The sequence below is a fragment of the Colius striatus genome, chromosome Z (genome assembly GCF_028858725.1).
Source record: "Colius striatus isolate bColStr4 chromosome Z, bColStr4.1.hap1, whole genome shotgun sequence".
NCBI classification, from domain to species: Eukaryota; Metazoa; Chordata; class Aves; order Coliiformes; family Coliidae; genus Colius; species Colius striatus.
Genome location: NC_084790.1, coordinates 28144170 through 28169247, shown reverse-complemented (window position 1 = coordinate 28169247; position 25078 = coordinate 28144170). Strand labels below are relative to the sequence as shown.

The following is a 25078-nucleotide window of genomic DNA, read 5'->3' as shown; positions in this document are numbered from 1 at the left end:
CAATGCTTTAGCAATCTCTGTTTGAAGCAGTAGCAGTCAGCATGTTCTCTGCACAGCATACACCGATCCCTTCAATTTCCTGCATCGAGAAATAAGCTCAAATTGGAACTCTCCCAGTCACCAAAGCATTATCTTATGCTTCCTATGATCCCTTACAGTCTGCTTCTACTTCCCTGAAGGCCACTCCTGCCTCTCCCTCAGTCATCTGCAAACTGAATGTCAGGTTGTCTGAGGACTTATTTTAAAAATAACAGAATTTTTAGATACATGCAAATTAAAAAAAAAGAAAAAAAAGCCAATGTGTTTTACATGAGAGCAGAAGAATTGCAGCTGAGGCCTCCTTTGTTCATAGAGGCATACATAATTTCAATGTGGGCGCAGTTGCACAAACATAAACGTTAAGGACAGAAGTGCTCTACTGATGCAAACAATTTCATCCTGCTGTTTGCATAAAATTGAATAAACCATGCAATACCAGTCCAGATAGGATTTGTACTGTGGTATTAACACTGAAACAAACAAAAAAAACCCAACTCAGACTGTCCCAAATTCCCCAAATTTCTCAAGTGCCTCAGTTACAACATTGTTTAAAAGCAAACAAACAAGAAAACCACTAGGGATGTAGTCTTCATAAAATCAAGTCCCTGGTTCCATGTTTGACTTAAAAATTGCTAAAATATTCACCTATGCCTAGAGGCTGGTCCTGGAACATTTAGGTCCAAAAGCAAGTAACATTCTAAATTTAAGGGCAATCAGGAAACAGCATGCTGAAGTTGCATAAAACACAAAGCATTAATTGACTTCAAAGTTTAAAACAACTTTATCTAAGGACAATATTATATAAAACTTTAATGAAGATAGGCTTTCTTTATTCTATGTTTTATTACTGAGCAGTTGACTATTAGCCATGATTACAAAGAATATTATTCTTAAGGATATGTAAAACAACATTAGCAACAGAAAGAAAAATGAACACAGCCAGGCAAAGACAGCTGTGCTCAGGAAAGTATATATAAAAAAAAACTCAGAGCACAGACTAGTTCTCAATCTATACAAGTCACTGCTTTAACAGTGTATCATAGATGCAACCTAAACTTAGAGAAATTGTCTGCTTATTCATGCTTCTTGATGCATTTACTGATTGAGGCCTTCATGTGAGAAGTTACATGCTGAATTAATTGCTATAAATAACTGCATTAACTTTAGCAATGCTGAGTTCTGGATACTAATTCTGAGCAGGATAACAGGACAAGATTGTTTGACCTGTAAAATCACCAATCTCACAACTCATGCATTCACCAAGCCAGAATCTCATGACTGGGTTGCCACAGACTGGACTCCTAGAGACAGCTTAGGTAACTACTTCTGGTCATCAAAACCACTACTGTAAATAGAGCGGTAGGCACTACCTCCTCAGAAAGCACTTTTCCACACTAGTAGTAATTTTACAGGAAATACAAAGGAAGATCAAAGAACTAGAATGAACTAAAAAAGAGCTCAGGAAAGCTAGTTTCTTCTCTGGATCGATGAATGCATGAGTTACAAAAAGACTAGTTTAAGAAGTATGACTGAAAATTGTCTGATCACTTCTATTCAATATTTGTACCAGTCTTAAATGTTGTTACCAATGTAACATAAATTATTCTGAAGATTATGTTTATTAGTAGAAGGAAAGTAACTGCAGTACTGCATATGAGACACTTGGAAATGGGAGAGAGATGAAGGGCAGATCTTACAGGAAATGGATGGCAAAATCCAAGGGGTGAAGCCAAGTAAAGAAACATAATCAAAAAAGTTCCACTGAAAGGAAGTGTAGATTTCTGAGTCAGGGAGGAATAACAAGGATTCAAAGGAAGATTTCTCCACCCTTTCCATCATACTAAAGATGGAAATTTCCAGAAGGAACATAAAAATTGCCATAAAATCCTAAAACTCCAAATTGAGATGGAATGTGGCTGACAGAAAGATCTAATTATATGATCAGAAAAAAATTTAGGCAAGAACAGAGGAAAAAAGGAGAAATCAAGGGAAACGTCTCTGAAAGCTACAACGAAAAAAGATCTTCTGAACAGCTGGAAGAAGTCCAAAGAATTACTGAAGTAAGGAAGTGCTGAAACCTTGGAAAGGGCAGGAGCAGAGGCATTAAGTGAGACACAACGCAGAAAAACTGTTAGACTTCAGAAACAGCCTAGACACTAAGGTAAGTCAGGTGCAAACAGACATTCTGAAGTTATTATTATATACCTGAACAGATAGAAATGTTAGACATTAATATTTCATGTTTAGCAATATGAATCAATAGTTTTGCTGTTTTTCTAATTTCTTCTTTTGAATGCTGAGAACTGGAAATAGGGAAAAATTAATTTCTCACGTGTACCTTAATAACTAAATAACAAGCAAGGTTAGAAGAGAAAAGGGGCCAACACATTGCAGTAATGTGAGATTTATCACTTTGTCAGTGATTAACAAGTATCACAGACATGTTTCCAGAAATGCATAGTGAGCTACAGAAAATACTAATGTGGAATATGCTCATTACCTATAATCATGAATTTAAGAAACATGTTTTTACTCTTTGTATTTTACACATGCATATTCATAATTTTATGACATATTAACATATCCTAAATAAAAAGCCACAGCTATAAACTGCCTGGTTTTGTCACTGATTTTCACCTTCAAAGAACATCTGCTGCTGTTTTTAAAGCTTTCAAATAATAGGCCTGCCTGTGATTCTTTTCTTTCTACCTCCCTTGTGATCTGTTCCATCATGCAGTACCTTTGAACCCTTCAAGTAATAATGTTTTTCCTGGATGTTTTAACCCTGATTAATTTTTTCCCCTGTTACATAGAGGAGGAAGATGAAGTACAACAAATCCCAGGAAGTGAATATACATACCTTTTCCACTTTCAATTTATTTATGCATACTGCAAGTCTGTGGACGGGAAGATGAAAAATTAAGTACCAGTGTGACAATTCAAGCTTCTCTGAGTGGCAAGGGCCCTTTCCAGCCCAAAGCACCTATAAGCTTTCAGTCAGGCCTAATGGTGATTACTTTTCAGCCAGATAACTTTCAGCCTTTCTTAAATTGCAAGCAATAGAGTTAACAAGGTCTGATTGTGGTTGACTGAATATGGCAAGGAAGTCCTTCCTGGTATTTACAAGAGCCATTTCCTCAATGTAAATTTCCTCTGGACCTGAATGGACTTACACCTGCACTCCTCAGTTCAACGGAGGAATTTATAGAATCTCTCTCCTCTCCAGAGATGTCTACTCTCAAGAAATACGTTAAGAACTTAAGTGTCACTAGGACTGCTGCTCCTCTGGCAGATACAAAAATCAACCTGCAGTTTGAACAACTATTTTGAGGAAAAGAGAAAGGGAAGAACACACAGATGCAACAAGCTAGGGGAGAACAGCTATGCTACTAGAGTTCATATGTCTTTTTTAAGTAGCAGGAGAGGCTACAGTACACTGGGTGATAAAATATGTTACCAAGTAAGTGCTCCCTTGCTTTTGATACCTTTCAGACAGAAATCCCTAATGCACTGCTACATACGGAAATGTCTGGGTACTGCATCTCCATCTATAAAAGGTGAAAAGGGTGTGGCAGGATGTGACATGGGAAATGAACGGCAGTAACCCTAAAGGCGACAAGCACAACTGAAGTGTCCTGATGTGGGCTATCACACAGCTGAAACACACAAAGTGAGGGCAGTAAGCCTATCTCTGGCTTTTTCTCATTTAATTTCAGATTAATCATTGAGCATTTGCATATAAGCTTGGAAACAGAAGCAAAGCTTTAGCTCATTAACATTACTGCTGCACAAGCAAATACCATGCAACTGAAGAGGTGAGGAATAGAAATAGCTTTTGGCTTCTACCTCAGGTTTCTGGTATGCACCAAGAGACAAGGAGACAGAACAGTTCAAGGATCACTTTAAGCTGTGCAAGCTGATAATACTCTCTCAAGGCCCATAACATATCAGTGCTCTCTAGCAATCTGGAACACCACCTTCTGATCCCAACACAAATGATGACAAAATAAGGACAGCTGAGCAGCTTGTGCCAGCTTTGTGTCATCTGAGAACAGCATGGGCTCAGGAACGCCTGTGAGACCAAAGATCTGACTCCTGTTGTGGTTTGGGTAGGTTTCAGCTCCTTGCAAGAACAAGGTACTTTGGGAAAGCCTTCACACTAAAATGAAGTTTCTTGGAGTGGGGGCAATTTGAGAAGCTGGAAGGATCATGCCCTAAAATGGCACTTTTCTGCTCCTCTACAGGTTATGTTATCATGAAGGTCTTAGGTCGAAGAGAGCTAAAATACTAGATCTGGTTTTGTTCTGGTCGGTTTGGTGACTTCAGCTGTGTTTAGAGCAGATATAGAGTAGTCCCCACAAATAAAAACATTTCATTAACTGAACACATTTACATACGGCTTACAGAGAGAACAGACTTAAGAGACTTCCAGAGCTGGATCCTCCTTATCACTTTAGAATCAGGTCTTAACAGCTTCGAGGAAGCCTGAACGCTGCCCACACCCGCCGCTTCTTTTGCCAATAGGCTACTTGGGACTGTGCTGGGACACTACTCATCCAGCAACTTTCATTGGCAGTAATTAAACCCCCTCACAACTTTAACTGTGTAGTCATGATGGAGTTTATCTGCTGTTACCACTGCTGCTCATCTGATGCTCTTGGTGGATACAAGAGATTTTGTGTAAGAACACTAGTATTACCTTTTCTACTGCTATTTAAGCCTGTTCCTCCATATAGCAGTTGTAGTGCTGACATGATTACAACTGTCTCATGTAGTAATAATAATATTAATCCCATGAACTAGTACAGAAGTTCCCTGGCATTTTATCTGTATTACTGGATTCAGGATTATGGTTAGATATGTGCAATCAGTTTGTAAGGCTTTGACTGGTCCAGACCTAAAGAGATTTTATTTTAAATACAGCAATACCATACAGAGGTAAAATAAACCTCTGTGTTACAAAATGAGCTACTACACTACAGGCATCCTACAAAAATAAGTGATTACCTCGTTTACTAATGACCTGTGAGAAACAAACTCTATATGTATGTTGTTTCTTAGCTACTGTTCTAGAAAGTGGCTCAATCTGTTAACTGAGCACAGTAAATACCTAATTAAATTAAATCTCCAACAAGTCTGAGAAAAACGTATTGAAAGCACTCTGCTTGATTACAGACATTGGTCTAAAGTAACACACCTATTGATCAGGTCAACTTCAAGCTTATTCACTTCACCCAATTTAATTTGAGAAGAACAATAGCTAAATTTTAGTTGGATCTCCTTTCCTACTCTCCAGGGAAATAATCTGAAGTGACTCTGAGTTCAAGTGGCCTACCAAATATATTTAATAGGTCAAAGAAAACATTTATTTTGTTACAACAATGGACACAAAGTTACATTAAAAATGCAAATACAGTTTCCAGAGCAACAATTACCTAATGTTGCTGACAGCGTCACACGCCACAAACAAACTTCTCTGTCAGGGAAAATAAACCGATCATTCCGCAAGTTGAGGATGATATTAAAAACTGTATTTCAGTGAAGTCCTCTATAGGTGAAAACTAATTGAAAAGAACTGAAAAAAAAACCAACCCTGCCAGCTGTGTTGGAATAGAGACGCTGCTTGATATTATTATCCCTGGTACCAATCCCACATTAACCCTTCATCTACTGGCCAAGACACCTATCCAATCTGTCCAAGAATTATTTTCTTAATTAAAGACAAACGAACATTTAAACCGGTTTGCTGAACATGAAAGACAGCTCTCAGTCTCTACAGATCAATTCAAGACTCCTCCTCTCCAGGGTCAGTGCTCTGAATGCAATTCGGGTCAGTTACATCTCATTGCTACTATCATCCAGCAATTACTCCAAACACTTTCATGAAAAAAATTGATGACCTCAATTCTGTTTCCACCAGAGGTGCTTCCATAACAGAGACATGTAAGTAATAAATGCAGCATCCCTGCAAATAGTTCCAATAGACAAGGCAGCAACAACTACATTGGCATGATTGACACACTACCTGTTCAGCTCTAGGTTCTGGTTGTAAGAAGGAAACTGGGAAATGTTCAACACATAGCCAGTATTCCCATGTGGTTGCAATGCTTGGCCTCTAGGGGTTCTGATATAGACTGACCAAGTCAAGCAATATACACATACATAAAATTAAACTGCGTTTTCATCATCATCATCTAATTCAACCCTCTTATCTGTTGGACACTTCACTAATTTCTGGCCTAATATGGCCACGAGTTTTATACTAACCTGCTCTTGCTCCAGTTTTGTCTGTAAATTTGAACAGCCATTAGCTCCTATTCTTACTTGCTTTTTCCAGGACTTGCAAAGAGAAACCAAATTCAGATTTAGCTTTGCCAAGTTGAACAGGACAATCTTTTTAAGTCACTTCTCCAGGTAAGCTGACCATTTCTCTGACTATCTTCTACCAATAGTTTTGGCCAACTTATGTTTTTCAAGATTAGAACTACATATAACATCCCAGATGAGATTCCACCTCTCTATACACAGACGTTCCAGTCTCTACTGGAACTAATTTTAGGAATTAGTTTGGCACCATGCATCAGCAACTCACCCATGTTGAACCCTCAAGGCACAAAAACCAATTCTTTCCTCTTTTCTGTTTTTTAAACGAGGGGCTCCTGGTTGTCAGCACAAATTCTTATTAACAATCTTTTAGGTACCTGAACCTGCGTTCCATACTTCTAAAAATGTAAATATTTTTCTATTAATTCTGTCCTCTGGGACATCTATTATCCCAGTATCAATCTGTATAATCTGTAATGTCAATATCTGCATTTGTGTAAGCAAATTTCAGAAGCACGTGCCTTCTATTCTCTGTCCACTGCTCCCCCTTGCCCCAAATCCTGCAGTAATTCACCAGGTGCATAAATGCAAATTCTGTAGCTCCTGGGGTACTTCTGCCTTTGTTTAAAAAGAAGTGTCACTGTAAACCCAGTCCAAAAACTTCAGTATTGAAAATAACTTATGGTAGATTATGAAAATAAATTGTGCATAGGAAAAGCTGGAGTGGTCTGGTTTTATATGATAGTAGATTACTACTCTTCCCTCATCACACATATCTTTTTTACAGTCTTAAGAGAGGCTAGAGAGTTTTGCAAAAGTAATTTGTGCCTCAATACCTGCAGACTGGAAGTCTCACACAACGTAGCTTCATGCTAAAATGAGGCAGACCCTACAGAAAGATATTTTAGAAACACCGTATTTGCATAACAGGTTGATCTGTTGACACTAGGTGAAGAGTAACACGTCCAAAAATTTTATCAAGGTATCGAGATTGTCACTGGAACACAAACTTGAAACTGTCTGTTTTAAAACCTGAATTACTTTATACCTACCTAAAACTCTGTAGATTTAACAGGGACAAAGTTAACAAACTCTAAAAGTAACAGAGATTGAGTTCATGTTCTCTTGAATCTTTCACCTTTTCTGTGAATAAATTTCCAAGCATTTTTGTTTTGGACTCCAGACAAAGCACAAGGCCTTTATCTCACCTCGCAACATCATAAAACATAGACAGTGAAGCAGGACATGGCTGGGACTACTCATCGTTTAGTTCTGAGAAATACTACCCACTGACAGCAATCCTGCCCTTCCTCTTTCTCCTAATCGCAAATTGAATTCCCATCAAAAACAAAGAAATATTTGTTGTTCATAGGGAAAAAAAAAACCTCACAGGAAAATTCACTAAAGAACACCTGCTTTCTCTATAGACAAGTCACATATGCTTCCCTAGAGATGACTATTAGGTTTTCTATTAACATATGATTTCTGACATCAGGTTGTTCTGCACTTTGGCTGTTCATCACACACTTGTTTTCAGCATATTCAGTTTTGTTTGAGTTCTGTAATTGGTATAGCTCAGCTTTAAAACCAAAACCCCTTACAGCCCGTACAGGAAGTGAGCTTAAAGAGAAGCTTGTTTTGGTGGCAAACGCATACAGGCTAGGATGAACAAGAAGCCATCACCTTTGCAGCAGCCTTACCCTTCTACGGAGTCTGTCCCTTTCTTCACGAATAGCGTTCATGGTGGCCTTGGTTCTGTTCAGCTCCTCCTCTTTGCTGCACAGCATGGCTGTGAGGCTCTCATTCTCTTCTCGCAAGCCAGCTAGCTCCTTTTCCCATCGAGATCTTTCCTCAGACAGATTTGGATAAAGGTCACGTCCCAGTACACCCTCAATCTCTTCTACGGTCTGCAAAAATACAGTCAATCAAACAACTGAAAGCAGCAGAGAAAGATGTTTGAACAAGACCAGTGGTACAATGGATGTAAACATGTAACAGTCAACTATATATACTTACATGTATGCACCCAGCTCCATAACACCACTAGTTTGCTTCTTTTGTTTGATAAGTAATGTAAAACAAAACTATTGCTTATTTTGCTTGATAGCTTGGCCATTTTATTACTTTGTACCAACCTACACCAAAGAAGATGGATGTTTTATATGCAATTAAACATGTGTCACTCATGAGTGAGAGCAATCTCAGGAGTTTCATCTCAGAATGCTTTAAAACAAATGAACGACTCCTTGTCATGGGTGACCATTGTGCTGTTGTCTCCCTGCCTGAGTAACAGACAGAAAGAAGCAGTCTGTGAACACACATGGCATGTGGCCTTTCTTAGTGCTAGACCAGCTCCACAAAAGGGCAAGGAAAAAAGTGGGATAGTAAAATGAGGACTCTTCTTTCCAATGTTCCTAAACATGTACTTTCCTAGAGGTGATAGAGAGATAAAAGACAGAAAACTGGCCCTGGCTAAGGTTTACATTACACCAGTTGATATTGCAGCCTTCCTAATGCCTTAAAAAGTCTGGGTTTCTCCAGGATGCAGAATGCCATTCAGCATTTTCCGCTCCATCCCCTCGGTCAGAACTGTGCCTTGTAGGCAATATTCATTACAAAGAATATCCAGCAGCTTCCACTGTGTGAAACCAAAGTACACGCACACACCACGAGCAAGTGAATGCTGCCCTGCCAAACTGGTCATTCAGCAAGTTTAAACACAACATAACTCAAAGCGTCAGGTAACTACATGCAACTCTGATTCTACTACTCAATGTATATTGTGCCTGGTGGGTTTTTTTTCCACTTCTGGAAGACCTTTGCAATGAGCAATAACCCTCCAAATGTTACTTATAAGCTTTTGAATCTCTCTGAAAGCAGCCTTCATTAAAATAGTAGGAAGAAACATAAAAGACAAATGAATTTACAATATATCTGCCACCCTAGAAGGTTTTATTTCACTGGAAAATTACTGCTAAAGTTACTGCTAAAGCCTATATGTGGAAGTGTAATAAGGAACATAAGTAACTTATGTACCAAGGTTAAAAACAGTCTACTTGTTTTTAATTAAAAATTACTTAATTTCTATGTATAAACTAAAATTACTAACTGAAGTGTGTGTCCCTAATCTGGGAGGGACTAAAGCACCCACTAGAGTCCAGTTGAAATTTACAAACTGAGTTGAAAATACAACGCCACTTTCTTTTCTGAAACAAAATCTTCCCAGTGTTTTCAGCACTGTCTGACACTTAGATGTCAGTCAAATTTTATTATTTTTCCACTATAATGAAAAGTTGGCTACTTATTGTTATCAACACAATAATCTTAAAGAATAAATCTTGGCTACAGCAAAACTCCCTAGTGAAGAGGAAGAGATATACAAAGGCAAAAACTCTACTTTAACTACTTCAAAATACCTCTGTGGAAGAAGCAGGGATAGAACTTTCGTAATCAGATTCAGTTTATCTTTTAAAATCATATTTTATGCCTCTCTCCCATAAAACTGCAATACTTTTAGAGCCATAAATATAAAACTTCACTGAAAGAATAGCTACACTATGATTCTGCTTACACATTTGGTTGTAACATCTATGCAACATGAAAGAACCCACAGCTCTCCCTCACATTTAGCTTCACTTGGACTTGTAGGTCTCACAGTATGACAAGCTAAGTTATTTCAACACAACAGAAGGACAAATTCAAGCTCTGAATAAGCACAGGGTGCTTACTCGTACAATGTGAAGAAAACCTCTGCAATGATAGGAGCATTCCTTCTTGATGACACCAGCTGTAGCTTAAACAGTGCCTCTTAGTTATCATCTTCTCCTCTTCTTTCTTCTCCCGAAACCCCAGAGAAGTAGATAAGTTCAGATATAATTTCAAGGACTATAGTACTGAATTGCAATGTAATGTTCCAAGCACAGAGTGGGATGTCATATTATGGTAACAACAATTTTGTCTCTAACACTGCCTCAGTTTTCTTACAAAAGGTATTGTGTTACAGACATGATTATAAGATGAAATTAGCAACTACAAGGTTTAAAAGAAGCAAAAAGCAGAACTTTTCCAGAAGGCATAACTCAATGGTAGAATTTATTCCTACTTTACTTTATGGAAGCAAAAAAATTAGATAGGTTAAAAACCACATTAGATACAACCATGGAAGAAGACTCCACTCTTGACAATTAAACACAAAAACATCAACTTTGGCTCAAGAAGTTTCTAAATCCACCTTGCTGGAAGCATCCTTGAAAGAAGGAGGAGGAGGACATACTATGCATGTCCTTTTTGATTGACTCCTTCCATTGGCATCTACAACTTTTGATTCAACCCCATGCAGCTGTTTTAGCATTCTAAATTATTCATGTTGGAAATATTTATATCTAATTTAATTGTTAAGAGTTTCAGTGGTAGGTATATGCTACTGATGGTTATTTATTTTTCAAAATACACAAAGTATGAACCAGTCCACTCTGTGGAAATTTTCTCAAAGAAAAGACAGTTTCGTAACTGTCCAGTTTACCAGACAAGCTGATAAATCTCATTTCAAGGTCTTTTCATTCTTTGTGGGACAGAAACAATTAAGCTAGCTAGTGTCACATGATTTGTTTAAAAGAAGAAAAAGAAATTATCAGCAACAGCATTAAAAGAAATCCAGGGAAACTCAACCATCAAAGCAGAAGGACTGAAAACATTTAAATGCACTAGTCCACCAGTGAAGAAAAAAACAAAAGTCAAAGCAGAAGACAAGTCAGAATATTTCAGGTTTCTGTTCATGACTCATGTTTTCAAAACTTCTCAGTTTCCTGTCTGAGTAAGCAGGAAAGCAGAAATGACCTGCAGCCATGGGTGGAATTGTGGAGAGGGGTTCTATCCATAAGTTTTGCTATATTAAATACATTGGTGATACACTTTCCTAGCACTTAATTGGAGCATGTCCTATCTTCCTTAAAGGTTAATAATCTTTTCAGGCTACCACTTGTCAAACACAAACACTCCCAGGCTCTGTAGTACAGGCAGCTGGGAAATGCTCTCCTCCAAAATGGCTATGCATGTAGAGATCACATGAAATTAAAAGGTCTACATTTTGCACAAGGAAGAAGCTGCTGACAGTTGCTTATTATAAAAGTTTGATTGTAGTTAATTTGAATGAACAGTAAACAATGGGGTTAAAAAAATGCTTGAGAACTAAGCTTATGGCAGCTATTTCAACTTGTTGAATCCACCTCCTGCAGAAGTTTTCATCTCACCTCACTTCAGACTCCTCTCTAGATTTCACACAGACCAATCTCGACCTGTATTCCAGGATCCATAATCTCTCTTTTTATTCTCAGTGACTTCTGAGAACATTTAACCGTAAAACTTCAGATAATACTGGGTAATACTCAAAGTATTAATTCTAATCCTCTGAGACACTGAGATAAACTGCTTTACGACTGTTCCCAAGAGACCTGGAAGTTAGTCTGCCTCCCTGTCTCTGAAATATACCTACATTCTTCAAACTATTACTCAACAGTAACATCTTTATAGGTCATTTTACTCCTCAGGCATCAACAAGGACAAAGTGGACCTTTTCCCAGTAGTGTACCAAACAGCTACCTAAGCTGTTTAGAATGGTCACAGACCTCCTGCTTCAAGAACAAACTGTCAGTACACCTGTTTTTATACAAATGAGTCATTGATGCCTTTCCACCTGACACAAACAACTTGTTCATCCTCCTTCCTGAACATAGTACGATACTCTATGGTTCTCTTGTTTTCAGGTTCTGAACTGCAGTCCCTTTGTTACATGTGCTATTAGGCATCTCTCTTCTTGTTCTATTACATGCACAATACAGACATACAAGTATCAGTCAAATTATATGCTCTTGTGTCTGTTTTATCTCATTAGAATTAATACACCAGACATGCTTTATGTCTGGTATACTACTACCTTCATATTTTAAGACAGCAAAGCCACAATCTTACAGCACTTCATCTTCAGATTTCAGTGAGTATAACATATTGTATTATACCAGTTATTGGTCAATGACTACCTGCGTGATCTTGGGCAGATGACAACTTGTTTGCTATTAGATAACCTTCAAAAAGTAAATTAACTGCTGAGTGTCCACATTTCTATTATCTCTGAAATGAGCATAAGTACTCTTTTGATTTGAAATCAAAACTCTGTTAGTAGCAGATTTGCCTTGTAGAATTCAGCATAAAACAGGTGTACTACTACTTACCCAGGATGCACTGTGAGATGGAGTTTACTTCCAAAGCTGCCAAAGTTCTTCACAGAAATTAAGTGTTATTACAACAGAATGTGACCAGATGTCAAAGGCAATGTACATGCTGGATTTTGAGCCTAATGTTACCATTACCTTAATGGCTAAATCACAATGTTCACTGGCAGTAGTGAGTTGTTCAATATGTCTATCCACTTCTGCTACTGATAAACTGCAGCTGCTTTTCTTCCTCCCACATACAACATTTTCCAGACCTGTCAGCACTCTTTGCAGTTCTGAATTCAAGTCACTGCAGTTATCTAAAAGAAAGCAAAACAAAACAAAACAAACATTGCAACAATTAGTGACTCAGTGTAAAAACAAACTGCAACCCAGGAAGGTCTGTTGCAGAACTGTGAGGACTGACACTGTTCAACGAATGTCCTCATAATATGCCATTTTTTCCTCACCAACTGATAAGCTTAATTACCATAACCAAGTCAACTGAAACCACAGGTTACCTTCCTTCTGACAAGTAACACTTCCACTGCTTATCTGAAGTGTTACTTCTTTAAGAACTCGCTTTTCTGAAGGACATTTTAAGACACGATACGCTCACACAGCATGTAATTTCTTTTTTGTTATTCATTTTGCCATTCAAGACCTATTATCCCGATTTCGTTACCCTCAAAGATTTTACCTGTAAATTCAACATTTTTTTTCTGCCCAGTACATTCATCAATGTTACGACGTCATGCTTTTGAGAGGAGATTTTGTGGTGGTACTTAAACCCTACCTAACTTTAAAAATCCTGTTGTTTAAAGAAATGATTGCTTCATAAATAATTTCTGTTTTTCTTAGGTTTAAGTCTGCTGACAGACTGTGGCCTCTCTTATGGCAGATACATAGGGGAAGTGACCCTTGCATGTGCTAGTCAGTGTTTCTGCATCACTAGTTAAGAGTTTGCAACAACTCCCCACTGCACAGCCCAGAAGAGGTGCACTATGAGACAGCAGTGCATCAGCGGTTTCTATACCTTACAGAAAACAGTGGTGAGCATTCTTGATGGAGGGTGTTATTTCCGTACTACTGCAGCAAGCATCTCACCATGGCAGATTTCCCTCAGTACCCTCATAGTTGTGATTCCTACAGGGGACTAAAATAGCCTGGCATTGTACTGTGTCTGAAAGTTAGCAGACATGGGACACTAGATTATTGCAGCTTGCCTGGAAACTTCTCTGTGCAAGAGAAGACTGAAGGTAGTTGGATGAAGGGATGAGACAATCAGAAACTAGAACACTTGCTACTATAAATCTGTCTCCACAGCTACAAAAAATGTGAATGGATAACACATACTAAGCATCTAAAGTCATAGTTCCTGACTATCAGCTAACCATCTGTTGTAATAATGCTAAAAATTCCTTTATGGTAAAGTTCACTTACGAACAGCACATACTGTGCAGGATGCTTCATTACAAAAACCTCTGGGTTTTTTCCTTGAATTTATTTGTTTTTGTAACATCTTCTCTAATAGTAATTTTGTTCATTTAAACAACCTTCACAAGACTTTGTATGCTGGGTTTTGTTCCCACAATAATAATTTCATGAGAAAATAAGGATTTACAAGAATGAGAACCCCCTTTCTCACAGAAAACCAGTACAAGCCCTGCAAGACATACTGGAGAGCACTCATAGCTTGAGTTCTTGGTGTACCATTGCCTGTAGCAATAGAGCAGCATATCCACAGCTACTAGTTCATCATAATGTATTATTGTTTTTTGAAAATCACTGATGCTCATTCCTTTAGGGCAGGTAGCAAGGTCATGTACATGATTATTAGGTCATTTTTTTTTACCATTATATACCTGTATCTAGGAGGATAAAAAAAAAAAATATTTATGTGTGTGTGTGTGTGTGTGTGTGTGTTTACAGGATTTATTTTCACAGTAATATGGAAACAAAAGCCAAAAAAGACACAGCCTATATATAGAAGGAAAAAAATGGAAAAAAAGCAAGAATCCCTAGAGTTAGTGTTCCAATTTTGTCCATTGCTGTATTTCACTTTATTGCCATATTTCCCACTGTTAGCAGAAAATTAGATGGGTAACTTGCTGTAAATGTACACATATCCTGTTTCAGCTCCAACCATGAAGAACAAAATCAAAGTCCTAATACCCAAATAAATGCCAAAAAGTAAATTAGTTTGTGCTTTTGGTTTTTGGTTGTTTTTTTTTTAAAAAGAAGGGAAAAAAATTAAAGGCAAAAAAGAAGTCCTCAGGTTAGAATCTCTTCAAATGCCAAAAAGTAAATTAGTTTGTGCTTTTGGTTTTTGGTTGTTTTTTTTTTTAAAAAGAAGGGAAAAAAATTAAAGGCAAAAAAGAAGTCCTCAGGTTAGAATCTCTTCAAATAGGAACTTAACAACTTTGGAAAGTAAAAATGTTATTTTTTTCAAGAACACCAAAACCTCTATTAAAATATCTTGATCCCATACAGTACTTCATTAACTAGACTTTGAATTACGTGTGTCAGACATTTCGTGACACTGAAATACTAATCGGCCATGGTAAGTCTTGCATTCATAAACAAATAAAGCTCTAGACCTGGTGTATGCATTTCAATTCAAGACGTCATACAGCAAATCTCTTTTATATGGTTGCTTGCAATATCAACATATTTGACACATTATTAAATTCCATTTGAGGGCAATGAATACTACACCCAAAAGCCATCTTGCTCTCAGGTCCTTTCCTCTAAAAGGCACTGTACTGGAAAAAAACAGCAAAAAATCTCTCAATAATGAAGTGCACCACTCTAAACAAGTCGAAACCATTTTAATACAGTTTCTTATGTATGGAAGCATGTCACATTATAACCATCAAAGCCTCATGGAGAGTTAATAGCTTAACATTCAAGGATCACATGCTCTGCAACAGGACTTCAGACTGCAATTTCCATGATTTCCTAAAACTCTGCTCACCTATCGCATCACGCACACAAAGCTCCCAGGCACCCAGCCAGTTTACTTTGTGAAGAAAATGAAGACCAACTATTTGGTGTTAAATCAAGAGAAATAGTATTCTGAAGAGAATTCTGGAAATTAGTCATAGTGAGGATTACACCAGACTTCTGCTAGTCTACAGCTACAGGGCTCAGTAATTCTGCCCAAACACAGAAAACATGATCATATCAAAGGCTTAGCAGCTGCTCATGCTTACATTGCAAACCTTATGGAGTAATTATTCCACACTTGAAGGCTCTTCAAATGATAAGTAATTGTGCTTGGATGACAAAATAGGTGGAAATTCTGAAGGAATCTGATCGCCTTCTTAGTTCTTAACCAGAAAAAAAGTGACTGTCTGGAGTCTGTATACATACAGTCCTGCCTTGCACTGCATTTGAGTGGCTTATTTACCCTTCTCTAAACCCATTTTAGTAAGCTATCCCTACCCCGTATTTTAAAAAGGTGCTGAATTCTCAAAAAGTGCAGATGACCTTTATAATTAGGCTGTAAAAGAACTGGAGAGGCAGCTCCATTTCCCATGCTTTTTCTTACAACTTTTGCTCTGCCTGCAATTCTTTATTCTGGAGTTAGACTACTCTATAGGCACATGGAAGGTATGTTGATACTTTTTTCCTCTCTCTTCTCTCCAAACAGTCATGAGCTCTACGAAGCAATCATTGCATTTTAGACTCCACAGCCACTCTACATTGAGGCACAGAGGTTACTTCACACAGAATTTCGTATTCATGGAGAAGCTCAGCATTTCTTGTGATTAACACAGCCTACATTAATTCAACTCATAATCAAACATTTGGATTTGCATTTCAAAGGTTATGATGCCTTTCTGCTGTGAGAAGGCATCACATACACTACGAAGCATAACTCACCCATGTCTGCAGTGACCATGGTGGACTGATTCTCTGGTACTGAAACAGAATTCTGGTCCATGCTGCATGAGTCTTCGTTAACCTCATGCTGGCTTCGGCTGAGCTCTGATCGCAGTTCTGAATACTCATCTTCCTCCCTGGGAGACAGAATAAAGGTAGAAATAAAATCCTCTTGGAAATAAGTACTCCTGTGACACTTTTTCAGACCTGTAAGCTGAGCCCCAGTCTAAGTGTTTTGTCTAGCCAGTAGAGAAGGATTTACACTCTTTACCACAAAGCAACTGTGCCATGCCAGTAACACCCACTTGCAGCAGCCAATGACTGGTTTCCATTTCTTTATTCCCAAGTTCATTATTACTCCAGACCACTGTACAAGGAAACAATGGGTGGAAATGAGTGCAGGTAAGGATGTATACAAGGACATACACTGCTCTGTAATAAGTCCCCAATTGACAACTCTTAATCAGCACAAGTGGCTTTTGATCCCAAAGTGGATTAACAACAACCGATTTTGGTCTCTCTCAGTTCAAGGATGCCATTGGCTCATGTGCAAAGCAAGTGTGCACATGTACACACCCACGTATGTGTATCAAAATGCTCTTAGGGACACCTAGGTTTTTCATTTACTTGTCTCAAAAGGAAGAAAACAGTGTCTTCTGTTATATAGAATATATATATATATAAGAATATAGTGCTTAACTGCTGCAGTTAGTAGAAAATTAAAAGACTCAATTACCTCGGTTTTAACCTATTTGTCAAGCTGGTTCCACTAAAATAATTGAGGACACAGAATACTTTAGCTAAAGGTAATTAACTTAAAAAATTAGGGCTTTTCCCTCCTGTCTCCACACAGAAGGTTTAAAGCACTGGGAAAGAAGATAAGTAAATGAATAATACCTTTTTCTGTGAACATCTGTAAACATTTTTTCTTTTGATTCACTTACTGATTCGACTCAGAATTAATTTTTTCTTTATTTCCATAGCATGTGTTTTGACATTAAAGTATACCTTTTAAACATGAGAGAAACACCAGCTTATCCCAGTGCAGAGGCTCTCTGATAAGTAAGCAAACAGACACCATTTTGTTGTATGCTAAGTCAAATGCAGAGATTCATTTTGCTGCAGATTCAGAAAAAAAGTGTGAGAATGGAACTGTCTGTATTTGGAAACAATAAGAAACAGCAAAGAACTATCTGGGGATCCACGTCTGGGAGGGGCACCTGTAATGTTAAGCCTGCTATGTGCATGCTACATGGCAATGAGTGGTTCTTGCAGAAATACTGCAGGGTTTAGCCTGGAGATGTGTTTGGATTTGCCAGGCAAAATAGGAGAGGTGAAGACTCATACATACCGGGAACAATGACAGAGGTAAAGTCTGTTCTCCAAGTAACAGAGGTGCCAATTTATGAACCAGGTCAACTCAAAAAATGAATTTCAGCATGCTTGCTGAGCAGGGTTTCCCAAGGTACTGAGGTGTAACTTCTACAGGAACTATCATGCTCTCCTACCCCTTGCATTTGTGTGCGTGCAAAGGAAAGTCTGACTTTATCAGAAGCACTTAGTGACTATTATAAACAAAAATGCAGCTCAGCTGGCTAAAACTGAGATTTAGATCAAAGGTCTTCAAGGTACCATGCAATACATGCTTAAGAAAGTGTGAGAATGAAATTGTAGGTAGCAAGAATTAAAACAAAGTAATGAAGACACCTGAGCATGAGTTCATGTTCCATGAACTGTTTTATTATTAGCCACAGTACCAGTTAGCAGTAATTAGCTGTAGACAAAAACTTACCAAGCACTCAAACAGCTTTTTTTTTTTTATCTGAAGGTAATTAATTTTTTCATTTATGAAACAATTAGTCCTACATTTTAAAACCTGGAACTACCTCTACAAATGGGTAAGAGTCTGTATTGATCATAAAACAATGCCACACACAATAATAACTTCATATCACCCTTCTTTTCGCTTTTGTTGCATATATTTTCTGTTTAAAATCCAAAACACTTCATCTATCACCACTAGTGCTGCTTTCCAGTTTAAGCACACTCGGTATCTTGGGGCAGTTGAAAAATATGTCATGCTGCAGGATTCCAACCCCTCTGACAGAAGGCTCAAGCCAGCTGTCTGTTTCTGCACTAACTAATGCTTCTAAGACCTAACCAGAGACCAGAAACACATTCCTGGACAAATGACAGCAAGGGCAATTCATCTATCCACCACTGTTCTTACAGAGCAGAGACTAAAGGTCTAAAAACACAAGGGAACCCAAGGGGAGTGATAAACCACACATATAAATTCTGCCTTTAAAATGGAAGATGGCAGAAACAGGAGATACAGTTTGGTACTCTTTTTTCCCCAAACAGAAGAGTAGTACTCCAGTGGCACTAGAAATGTAGAGTGCTAAACAGTTGACAATAACCTGCCACTGAACTTCTGCCACACCACTCAGAAGGCAGAGGCATGAAAATTCCCTTGTTGCTGCCACCAACTAAGGCCTGCCTGGAGAGAGCAGCTATTTGTTCTCCTGTGAGTGTTGATGGCTCCCAGTTGTTGGGATGTCACGGTGAGTTGGAGGCAATTAACATTAGATCAGGCTCTTCAAAACACACAGGGGCTTGGGATGAGTATTGGAGCAGAAAGTTTCAAAGGTACGTCTGCATTTTTCTCATGTTTGGGTGCAAGCAGGGTTCACAACTGCTCCACAGGCATGGAGAAAAACATGATCAAATACTGAGCAAAATGGCACACTTTAAACGTCCGTTCACACTACTGACAAGTCCTGCCAGGACACTGGCACAGTGCACATTGTCTTCACAGCTGCAAACAGTGCATAGTTTCACACTCTAGCAGTTTTTCAACAATTACTTTAGATAGGGATTCATCACGGAAGGCAGACAGGGATGGCCACTGCATGCTGAAGCCAACACTTACCACACTTGCACTGCCATCTGAATTCAAACCAAGAAACTTCCACCTAGCACATACTTAGAAACTAGAAGTCAGAAGCAGACCTCCAGGTCATTGTGTAAGTATGACTGCCAAGTGCGTGTGTTATTTCTTGTGATGCTGTAATCTATTCACTCTCCTTCCCCATTAACCCCAGCATAACTTACTTTCTGAATATATTTCAGATTAAAAGTTTTAAGTCTGAGCAAATAGGTTTACAGTAATAGGTTACAAGCCTCTTGGCATCTGTTTCAAACAATCTTTAGGAGGCACCAATATTCAAGAGAGTGTATTTCTGTTTAGTATTGCTGAATTCTGTTTGGTATTTAGAGTTGCACTGATGTATTCAAACAGCCACTGGTTTAGAACCAAAAGCAATTTGATCTCTTCCTTTTTCCTTTTGCTGAACCTCAGTCTGACACCTCAGAAAGACTGTCAGTTATAGGCTGAAGTAGATTCTGCACAACTGAGTTAGAGACGATTTTGCCAGGTGAAGACATGATTAAGAAAAAAAGTGTTGAGTTTGAATGGATCTAAGGCAATATCAAAATCAGCTAAAGGCAGAAATATTCACTTTTAATGTAGACATAATTGCCTTCTAGTACACTACTGCATAATTTGTAGATCTTTACTGTGCTTCAGAGCTATCAGGTGCACAATTTATGTCAAACTATTTAGAGTATGACTCTACAATTGGGAAGATTCTCTGGATTAGCTTTGCTTTCCTCACTGTTATACACATTTGGTTGGAGGGAAAATGTGAGCTGGCATATAGCTTGTAAAAGAACAGAGAATCTTTGCAATGTCATGGTGACATTTGTCTTTACAAATCAAAACAGCAGAAGCAGGGGTAGCACTGCCACTTGCATTCATTCAATTTGCTAAGAGGAACCTCAAGCTAGCACCAGTTGGTTAAAGCTCTTCACTCTAAAAGAAGCAGCAAAACTTGTTCTGCACAGCCATCATAGGCCTTTCTGCCCAGGAGTCTTGCAGAATTTGACAGAAGCCTGAGATTTGAGTTTTATAATGAACTTAAGCAAAATACTAGCCACCTCCTTCCACTCTCTCTCTAATAATGTAGACAAGAACAGTGAGACACTGTCACACAATTTTCCAGGAAAAACATAGAGACAAAGCTTTTGTCTCCAGACTGTTCAACTGAAAAAAAAGCATCGTTGCCCTAGCTGACCACTTCTTTAGTGTCTTTTTGCTCCCCAAATTGCCATCTTGTTGAGCTGGTAGTGGGTAAATTCTGCATTGTCACACATGAAGAACTAGGCAAGCACACTGCTTGCACAGTGTGACTATAGACTTTTTATCCTTAATATCAAATCAGCTACAGCTCTATTTCAGGGTTTTTTTTGGTGAGGCTGGGCTTCCAAACTAGCTGGGCTGTCCAGAGCAGCAGCAGGGAGATGAGACAATTGCAGATGAATGTTAGCTTACTCCTACAACCATGGTGACCTCATTTTCCTTAGAGAATTGTGGAAGAACATAGTACAAGAGCAGAAGCTAACTTCACGTGGCCACACACATGGAACTCATTGTACCCAAGAAATGGCTAGAAAATTCCGCAAAACTTCTAAAACTACTGTAAGATTGCTATTACTAAGCATCAGCACATCAGATACACCTGTGGAGAGGCACAGCCCTTGACATGTGACTTCAACTATCTTCTAGAGCTGGCATTCTGAAATTACATGACCAAAAGTCATTACACTTCAAGATCTGTAAAACTCTTAACATTGCAAGGGGAAAAAAAACACACCAAAAAAACAATGAGAAAAAATTCTTGGAATGGATAACTAGCTTACACAGCCTGGCAATGCTCCTCAAACTGTTTGCAATACCTTATTCAGCTTTAAACACTTCTTCTGTGTACTTTCTGAGGATACTATTCACATTCAAACAATGAGGCATTAATATAAAGGTAATACAGCTTAAGAAGGACAGTCAAATACCCTCCATGAAACTCTGCTTTCTTCTAATTGTCTCCAGAGTATTTTTAGGTTTTGGAAGGAACCATGAAGAATGTTATAAAGCAGCAGTACATCTTTACAGCCTAAAAACAATACATTAAAATACCGAACAATCTCTGTGTCAGCACTGGGGCAACATTTATGCTATGCCACTTATACAAACTCAGGAAAACTGCTTCCACAAAGACAGTCAGAATCTCGTGACAGCACAAGCAAAGCCTTCACTCAGTATTACTTGCAGGTATTCAGGAGCCCAATCCAAACTAAAATCTTTCCCCTGATCTGATTTAAAGGAAAGTAAAAATGTCAAGGCCCTAGCAGGTCTGTGCTCCCAGAATCATTTCTCTTGACACTGCTTTGTTGCAGCTCTCAGGCTCCTAGTCCCCATAGCCAAGGGTGGAGTGCTGTGAGTCACACCCGCCCCAGCAAGGACAGCAGTTACACCTCCCAGGGCAATGTGGGATGCAACTGATGCAAGCAGATCCCAGAGCAGACATACAGAAAGTCACAGCAGGAAGTATTAGTTTTCCCTCTTTCAGTTGTCTTTATAAACCCTACGGAATCTCTCCAATTCTACCTCTGCTTCCCATTTTTAGGATGAATATTGCTCCTCTTTTCCCCAGACACCAAGTAATTGACCTGCCCAAGAAAACAAGCTGTTCCAGCTATTGAAGGAAATGAAAAATCGACTAACTTAATAAACGTTTTTGTTCTTGCTAATAAGACCAAACAAAAACAGAGGAGGTATCCCAGCTGTCTGAGCAAAATGAGCTCTCATGATAAGAGCCAACAGAGGCAGTGTGACATCTGTTGCAACAGTATTGTTCTGATGACTCCAACATCCTGCATTCCCCAAAGGGCCAGCTGCACTGCACTTTTCATGACGGGCAGTATGTGCTTCCCACCAAGATCGGGCTTTACACCTCACTTTCCTGTGCATGCAACAGATGACTCATGTAAGGACATGGTTAAACATTCACAGTGTATCCACTTGGTTACTGCATAATAATATAATATGCATAAAACTGCATAACTGAACATCACTTGGCATTTAACTTGCCACAGGGACATTTTTTTTCTTAAATGTCATGAAGCTCTTCTGCCATTCAAGAAAAAAAAAATCAATGCAGCTCTCACACTTCTCAGATTTTCAACTGGTCTTTTCAATTGGTAGAGCTTTAGCAGAAAGGGAGGTGGGATGGGCAGCCAGTATCATGATGGAAATAAAGGTGACTCAAAATAAGACAAATTGGAAGTTCGTCTACAGCATAAATCAAGCATAAATGAACAAGGGATTCAGGGATTTTTTTTTCAGAGAAATACTAACAGTTTACAAAATGTTTCCTGAAAAACCTCACCATGATCATCCCAGAGTTGGCAGTATTTATCTTCTTAAATAACATTAACATAATGTTCTTTTATCACTGCTTTTATAGCAGTATATATGCATGATGATACTTTTTCTTATTTATGGAACACCAAACCTTTTTCATTGAGCATATAAATATTTTCATGAAAGGCTAAGTGACTAGCTGTAACAGCATTGCCTTGTGCTAGTGGAAGCATTGACAAGGAAAGACAAATGAAGCAGTTACCAAAAAAACTTGCAGTTAACAGGCAAGGAAAATTGAAAATTTGTTACACAGGTAAAGCACCATGTCAACATCATGTACAAAAGTGTCAAATCTAATCTCATGTTCTCTAGGAAATCCACATATTCTAGAACCTTAGTTACATCCACACAAGCTAAACTTTAAAAAGCTTCTTTCTTGTCTAGTCCAATTTTCTCTAGGTTCAGAATAATAGGTGAAGCAAGACAGGAAAAATAGGTTATTTCCTTTAGTCCAAAGGATAGTTTATTTTAACACAGTAGCAAGTAATGACTTAGTCCAAGACCCCAAGTTTTGCCGCTCCAAGGATAGGGAAGAATGTGATTTATAGCACTGTGTTTTGTCATGAATAACAGCAGAAGTAGATGGAAAACCCACTGAAATCCATTTGAGCCACCACAAGTGATTTGGCTTAGGTGATTGGTAGGTGACCACAAACTAAAGTTAAAAGCAGACGAGCAGGCTGTGTGGCTACATCTTCCTTTATCTACCACTGCTATCACTTATCTGGTCCCCTGGCATGCATATTACACTAAAGGAATATTTAGACAGCACAGTGCAGTTCTTTGCAGTGCCTGTTAGGCTCTGCAAAGTGTGATTTTTTTTCCAGAGAGAATGTAGCACTTTTGTGCCTTGGGGTGATACTCTGCAGAACACATACCTTAATTATGGGTAGCTACTCAGTACCAGTCATAACAAGCCTGACTATCTTAAAGCCATAATCAAATTCTATTTACAGTACAATTCACACCATGTTTTGCCCCATACTTGCATGGGCCCAGAACCTCCAGGAAGCTGCAGTACCTTATTGTCGTTCCCTGTAGTCGATCAATTTTCTTATTTAACTCAGCAATGATACTGTGCAGCTCTGTGATGCGCTCCTCGTAGCGTAGTGTTGTTCGCTCCTGCACATCTTCGTGCTGTCTCATTAGGTGGGACTGCTCACACTAAAGCAGAGAACCAAGAGACAGGAAGGGTCTTATGAAAATCTCCATAGTGATCAGATACAAGGCAAAAGTGCACACATTTAACGGTTTCCTTTCTTAATAAACAAACGCAGCCTTAGCAAGAGAATGGGACAGAAGTAAAATATTGTCAGTACACAAAGGTATGCAATTACAAGATTTTAGGAACTGAAAGACCATGTGGTGTACCTTCATTATTACTTTTCTAGAGAGCAGAAGTTGCCCTTCCTGCTTGAATAAAAAAATGCCATTTGCAACTCAAAATAGCTATAAATATCTCATCTTTGAATCTGTGACACTCATGATGCTTCATGAATCTTTGAGGATCTTCCCAATGTGGTCTGAATTAGAACAAGTCCTAAGGCAGAAATCACATTATAATACAGAAAAGTAATCACAATCATAGGTTATGATTTCTTCTGTAGTATGAATATTTGTTTTTATTAGCCTTAAAGATAATATAGCATATTTTTTATTATTTGAATCCTCTATCATAAAATGCTTATTATTTGAAAAGTTGAAAAGGCTACCTGTTTTGGCTGCTTGTTTTCATATGTATCACAAAATCCTCCCTTTTCTTTCCCATTTAATTTAAATCTAGCCTCTCTGGCTTACTCTTCATGCCAGCAAATACTCTGCTTCGGTCAAAATGAATAACTACAGTCTACCACAACCACAATCCAACAGTGCATGCTGACTGAAGTTATGGCTGGTAGTGGCTCAAAAGAGCAAGACTTCTAACTTTTTGCTGTCCCCCTGCAGGAAAGAGTCTCCTTGCAACCAAAGAATGGTACGTACTATGCCATCAATAAGAGAAAATTCACAAGCCAACTGACAGTATAAAAACCACACTCACTAATCAAAGAACCGCCACGTAAGAACCTAGATGAATTTCTAAAGGCTACAATTTATATGACAAAGCCCTCCAACATTGCTGCACTCAAACTTGTTTCTTCAGCTCCAGTAAACACTATATATATACAGAGGTAACTCCCTCAACCCTTCCTATGATAAACATGAAAATTACACGCAAACTAGCAGGTATGCCAGAACGTTCATTTTTGGGCTACTCACAGCTTAACAAGATCAGTTACATAAAAGTCTACTTGAAACATTG

At 38.4% G+C, this 25078-nt stretch overlaps 1 protein-coding gene across 1 annotated transcript in view; it reads right to left on the bottom strand.

Annotated features, from left to right (window-relative positions):
• MCC (MCC regulator of WNT signaling pathway) overlaps positions 1 to 25078 on the bottom strand; it is a 200925-nt gene that overhangs the window by 39287 nt on the left and 136560 nt on the right. Inside the window, 4 exon segments of the mRNA XM_062017600.1 lie at positions 8064 to 8270; positions 12729 to 12892; positions 16461 to 16597; positions 23801 to 23943. Of these exon segments, the coding sequence (XP_061873584.1) occupies positions 8064 to 8270; positions 12729 to 12892; positions 16461 to 16597; positions 23801 to 23943 (651 nt within the window).